Consider the following 6,081-nt stretch of genomic DNA (forward strand, 5'->3'; position numbering starts at 1 on the left):
GGGGGGGACACATGGCAGGCAGGTCAGACTCCGGCCGGCACCGACGAGCGGCCGCAAAAGAGGGCCATCGCCCCGAAAACCCGACGCACCATCCACATCCTTAGACAGGGCCATGAGCGAGCAAATGTCGAAGGCCAGCGTGGACAGGACTTCGAATTCGTCGTTGCCGGCATAGCGCTCCAGGAAGGCACTCCGGGCCTGGGCCGGGTCGACGATCGGCTCGAACTCGTCCACCACGCCCAGGGGGACCACGAAGTCCAGCGGCTGCTTGCTTTGCCAGGCCGAGATGAAGTCCCCGATGCGCGTGATGATGGCCAGCATCCGGTCGGGGATGTCCCCAGTCTCGGTGTCTGCCGGGGTCGGGAAGATGGGGGGGGGGGGGTGAGCACGAGGCCATTCGAGGGGTGAGGAGGAGTCGGGAGGACAGAGAAGTGCAAGGGGGGCTGGAGAGCGAGCAAGCGAGGGGGGAGAGAGAGAGAGAGAGACAGAGGGAGAGCGAGATGCCCCGGCGGCGAGGGCAGAGGCGAAGAAAAGGAAGACCCCCACGCACAGCTCCTGATCACCGACTTGACCACCTGCGCCAGGCTGCGCACGAAGCCGCGCGTCAGGTCCAGGCCGGCCGCCGCATCCATGTGGAAGTAGAGATTGATCATGGCCTTGAGAGCCCGGCGACAAAGCTCCAGCAGGGCATCCGGCGACCCGGCCCCCAGGAAGAGGAAGGCACTGCCGGAGGCGGGCAGCTGCCCGGCCAGCATGGCCTGGTACGCCATGAGACCCGGCTCCCAGAACTGCGTCAGCAGCTGGAAAAGCCCGGGCACATAGGGGCCGAAGGCCGCCCGGCGCCGGGCCAGCGGCTGACTGGCAAAGCTCTTGATGGCCCGCGCGAGGACGCACACCAGGCGGAACTGCCGCACGAAGCCCCCGGCCAGGGCACCGGCATCGGCCGGCGTGGCCATGGCCGCCGCGCGGAGCTGCTCCCCCTGCCGGGTCAGGCCCTCGATCAGGCTCTCGACCAGCTTGGGCCAGCGCTCGGCCGAGTCCAGTCGGGCCGCCACCCCGATCAGGTGATTGACCATGCGGAAGAGCTTCGAGAAGGGCGAGGGGGAACGAGGGGGGGGGGAGGGGGCGGGAGGGGGGGGGGGGGGGGGGGGGGGGGGGGGGGGGGGGAGGGGGGGGGGGGGGGGGAGGAGGGTCATGTGCATGTCCATGGGCAGGGAGGGGGGGGGGGGGGGCGAGGGGCGAGGGGGCCGAGCCCGGCGTGCGCACTCTGCAGCAACTCCGCCTGCCGGTCGAGGCCTTCCTTGGTCAGCTTCATGATGCGGCTCTCCGGGACCCACTCGTCCCAGGTGGCCTTCCATCCCTTGTAGTGGATGAAATACTGCGGGCCATAGTCCGGCCCGGTGGCAAGCGCCTGGCCGCCATACACATGGCTCATGTGCTGGGCGTTGGTGACATTCTCATCAACCCACCGCTTGCGGAGAATCTACCGCCAGGCAAAGGGGGAGATGGCGAGGAAGGGAAAGAGTAAGAGAGAGAGAGAGAGAAAGGCAAGGACGGGGCAGCGCCGCAACAAGGAGCCCCCGCCGGCCCCCGGTGTGGAGTGCGCCCAGACGGGCAGGGCGTGACAGGAGGATGTCAATGTCTTGCTCGTGCGTGCGTGCGTGCGTGCGTGCGCAGCCCGGCACACAGGCGCACCTTTGCCTCGTAGATCTGCTGGTGGTGGTAGCAGAGGATCCGCTCGTCGATCTCATAGTTGTACCGCCGGGCGGAAGGGGATCCCGGTGAAGAGGGGTCCGCTGACATCATGAGCGCTGGGGGCGCTGGGGCGCTGGGCCTCGCGTCCAGGGGGAGCAGGCAGAGAGGCTGCGAGGGGGAGGAGAGAGAGAGAGAAAGAGGGAGGCAGGGGGAAGGGGGGGGGGTGAGGGAGAAAAGGGCCACCGAAGAAGGGACAGGAAGTAAAGGAGAGAAGGGAGGAGGGACATCACAAGGGACAGCATGAGCAAAGACAAGAGCCCAGGCATGAGCCATAATCACACGATGAGGAGGAGAATGGAAAATGGAGCGCGGAGAAAATGAAAAAACATCACAAGGACAAAAGGCCAAACACACCTGCTTGGCGCCTTTCTCGCGCGCGAGCGCGCGCACTACTGGTGCGCGCGCGCCACGGGGGGCCAGCGAGGGGTGGGTGGGGGGGGGGGGGGGGAACAAAGAGCCGAGGTGCTAGGAAAGGGGGGCGGAGGAGGCGGAGGGTGGGGCAACAGAGCGGTGCCTGGCTCGCTTCTCACGCGGGGACACCGGGAAGAGGGACACTAACAGGGGAGGGGGGAGGGGGAGGGGATGCCACTCGTGCGGCCGATTCGGAGGTCTGGGGGTTTCATTTGGGCCGCCGCTGCTTGGTAGAGGGACACGGGAGGGCGAGGGGGCGTGCGGTCCCAAGGCGGCCATCCTTTCGAGACCAGGGCCGGGGGGACGGACGCGCCAGGGAAGAGCGCGCCGCCCGCTCGCTGTGCGCGCGGGATCGCGCGCAGAGGGGGAGGCCGCAACGGCCCCTCAAGCTGCCAACGGACACGCGATGCTGCTCCGGAGAATGGGTGTATTCTACTTACAATATGATGTGCGGGGGGCCGCGCGTGTGGTGGTGGTGGTGGTGGTGGGGGGGGGTAGGGAGGAAGCCAGTCGGCTGGCCGGCGGCGGGCAGCGGGGTGGCGGGGTGGGGGAGGGTGACGAGCACGCAAGCGTGGCCGCCCCCCCACTAAGACTCCTCGAGCTTGGCCAGGATGATGTCGTACACCGAGTCGCCCGGGGAGGCGCCCTGCGACTGCTGCCGTTGCTGGGCCTCATGCGCGACCAGGACGCGCAGGCAGCTGAGCAGCGAAGTGCGCAGACTTTGTGAAGAGAGCTGGTCCGATTGGGCGATCTGCATGGTGTGTGTGTGCGTGCGGGTTGTTGGCGGCAGTATGTGTGAGTGGTGGCAGAGGAGGGCGCGTGGCGCGACAGGCCAGGAGAGTGGCCGGGCCGGAGGGGGGAGCGTGTCGCCCCGTGGCCACCGTCGTCGTTGGCAGGATGGCCGATTGCGCGGCTGGATGCGGAGCAAGGAAAAAAAAAGCCAGGCGAAAAGGGGCCGTACCTCGCCCTGGCGGATGGCATTAGGGGTCGGCGCGGCCGACCGATGGTAGTAGTCGTCGTCCTCCTCGTCGTCCTCCCCGTTGGCGTAATTGTCCTCGGCGCCGGCGCCGGACAGGGCGCTGACAGCGCCGCGGCGGTCGGCCGCCTCACGCTTGGATTCCAACTGGGCCCGGTGCATGAAGGAGATGGAGCTGGCCGACATGGTCAGCAGTTCCTCCACCAGCCGATGCAGCTGCGGCATCGCCTGGACCTCGGCCGACTGGGCCCCCGGTGGCAGGAGGATGTCCTGTGCCAGGCGGATGGCAAAAAGTCCGAGAAGTCGGAACTGGAAGGGAGTAGAGAGGCTATCCCACTGTGTGTGTGTGTGTGTGTGTGTGTGTGTGTGTGTGTGTGTGTGCGAGTGTGCGAGTGTGCGAGTGTGCGAGTGTGCGAGTGTGCGAGTGTGCGAGTGTGCGTGTCAGTGTTGTACGCCGGTATGTGGATGCGTGCATGTGCGTGCTTCGAGGGAAAGGGGAGCATGGCGAAAGACAAATGAAGAGAAGGCATCTCTCAGCACATGCACATCGCGCAACGCACGGAGTCCTGGACAATAGTGATGAAGTGAACAAGGGCCTGCGAGGCGAGGTGCGGACTGGACGTGTCGGCCAGGCCGGCCAGACGGTAGGCCGTCGGCCAGGTACCGAACTCCAGGAAGAGCCTCGCGACCAGGGGGAGGAGGATCGGCCGGAAGAGCCGGGCCTCCGACTGCCGATGGTGGCCGGGGCGCATGCGTCAGTCATGGGGAGAAGCAAGACAAGAGAAACACACAGGAAGGAGGCGGCGGCGGTGGCGGCACACACACACACACACACACACACACACACACAAGAGCCAGGCACACCGGCGCACGCACCGAAGAGATGTCAATCGACTGCAGCAGGACATTCAGCAGACTCGGCGAGGTGGCATCCCCGTGGGAAAACCAAGCCACAAACTGCCCCAGGGCCGGCGGGCTACCGCCTCCCAGGGCCGGGGCCACCCCCGGGTGCGGGCCCAGCAGGACCGACAGCATCAGTGCCTCCAGGACTTGGGCCACGCCGGATACCAGGGCCACGCGCGCGGCCACCGATCCGTCGGAGGCGGTCTCGGCGGCGGCGGCGGCCGCCGCCGCGGCGGCCGCCTCATCAAGCGGGGCCCCGTCCGGGCCGCCTGCCGTGGCCGCATCCAGCGCCCGCAGGGCCAGGCCCGGCTGGATGACATACAGCCGCAGCAGCTCGGCCAGGGCATTGCGCAGCCCGGCCCCGGCCGGCGAGTCGGCCCGCACCAGGAACGGCGCCCGGAAGTGCACATATGCCCGGAGGATGGACATGGCCACTTCGGCATTCTCACTGTCATGGAACACCAGGGCCGGGCTCTCGACCTGGTGCTGGCCCTCGAAAAAGCGCTCCAGTGGCGTGGGCATCGGCACCAGCAGGGCAAACAGAGCACCCAGCGGCTCGGTCAGCTGCTCGGACGCCTCCATCACCGTCAGCCACAGGGAGGTGCCCTCTTCCAGGAGCTGCTGCTGCTGCTGCTCGGCCGCCGGGGCCAAGATCGACCGGGGGATCAGCTCCCGCACGCAGAAATCCAAGATCACCTGCAGCGGCCGGTCCACCGCGGCTCCAGAGGCCGGCCCGGCCGCCCCGGCACCCGCGGTCTCCGGGCCCGGCCGCAACCCAGCCAGCATGGTCCGATGTTGCGACAGGGCCGACACCGTCTTCCCGACAAAGGCCAACACCGCCACCTGGATGGCGGCCCCATGCGAGGCCCCGCCATCGGGGCCCGAGTCGGCAGGCACCGGGGCCGCCACCGGGCCCGCCGGGCCGCCGGCCACACCACCCACCGACCCGGGAGGCGCCGCCCCATTGGAGCCCGTGGCCCACGACCACAAGCCCCATAGGAGCTCCTGCAGGGCGTCCACATGCTCCAGCAGGACCGGCGTCGAGGCGGGCGCCGCGCCAACCGCCTCGATCAGGGTCGACAGGACGGCCAGCACCGTGGCCAGGGCCTCCAGCGACCGGGAGCTCACCTCCAGGCAGAGCCCAAGCAGGTGCCGCAAAGCCGGCGTCAGGTACGGCTGCAATTGCGTCTCAAAGTCGAAGTCATAGTCGGCAATGCACGCGGCCAGGGCCTGCGACGCGTACAGCCGCACGGCCAGATCCTCGGCCGGGGCTGTCTGGCTGACCAGCTCCCCGATCATCAATGGCCGCAGCGGCGCGTCCAGGCCAAACTCAATCCACTGGGGGATCATCAGGCAGAAGCGCCGCTTCAGGAGATTGGAGCTCCGCAGGGTGTGCAGCCGGGTGCTGTCCAGCAGCGAGCTGAAGCGGAACTCATGCCGCGAAGAGGGGCTGATGGCCGCCAGCTGCAGGGCGCACCAGATGGCATCGAGCGAGGATTCGGCATCCGCGCCGGCCGGCAGGGCGCCTATAGGGGGGAGAGGGGGAGAGGGGGGGGCGGGAGAGGCACACAGGCGATGCCCGGCATGGGGAGGTCAGAGGCCGCACAAGAGGAAGCACACACGCAGGCGCGCCGAGAGAGAGAGAGAGAGAGGGGGGGGGGGGCACAAGGGCACGCGAGGCCCGGCCCCGGGCGAAGGGAGGGCACAGGGGGGGGGGGGGGGGGGGGCAGTGGCGAAGGGGTTAGCCACCCCACCCGGCCCGGGGCGTGATGGGCATTTGTAGGGACACGCCGCCCGGCTATGGCGTCGGGCCCGACAGCAATTGCCGGCCCAACGCGAACAATATGCAGAGCACAATAAATATATAATCGCCGCCCCCCCAGTGCCACAGGGCGTCCCCGGGGCCCTATCCACGCGCTGGCGCGGGGGGCGGACCTGACAGCCGCGGTGCGGGCGACGCGGCGGCCCCTCAAGGGCCCGCATGCGGGAGTCCAGGCCCGAGGGAGCAGACGCCCCCGCGTGGGGATGGCCGCCCC

At 68.6% G+C, this 6,081-nt stretch overlaps 2 protein-coding genes across 2 annotated transcripts in view; both read right to left on the minus strand.

Annotated features, from left to right (window-relative positions):
* Positions 1-1,898, minus strand: part of H696_01910 (hypothetical protein) — a 4,757-nt gene extending 2,859 nt beyond the window's left edge. The window contains exons 1-2 of the mRNA XM_009495811.1: positions 1,696-1,898; positions 1,267-1,483 (exon numbers count right to left, since the gene is read on the minus strand). Coding sequence (XP_009494086.1) covers positions 1,267-1,483; positions 1,696-1,806 — 328 coding nt within the window. The 5' untranslated portion in view covers positions 1,807-1,898. The remainder of the gene's footprint in view (positions 1-1,266; positions 1,484-1,695) is intronic.
* A 735-nt stretch (positions 1,899-2,633) lies between these two features.
* H696_01911 (hypothetical protein) overlaps positions 2,634-6,081 on the minus strand; it is a gene marked incomplete at its 5' end in the record, with an annotated part of 5,391 nt that continues 1,943 nt past the window's right edge. Inside the window, 4 exons of the mRNA XM_009495812.1 lie at positions 2,634-2,917; positions 3,128-3,478; positions 3,703-3,870; positions 4,019-5,571. Of these exons, the coding sequence (XP_009494087.1) occupies positions 2,753-2,917; positions 3,128-3,478; positions 3,703-3,870; positions 4,019-5,571 (2,237 nt within the window). The 3' untranslated portion in view covers positions 2,634-2,752. The remainder of the gene's footprint in view (positions 2,918-3,127; positions 3,479-3,702; positions 3,871-4,018; positions 5,572-6,081) is intronic.

The sequence above is a fragment of the Fonticula alba genome (genome assembly GCF_000388065.1).
Source record: "Fonticula alba strain ATCC 38817 unplaced genomic scaffold supercont2.3, whole genome shotgun sequence".
NCBI classification, from domain to species: domain Eukaryota; order Rotosphaerida; family Fonticulaceae; genus Fonticula; species Fonticula alba.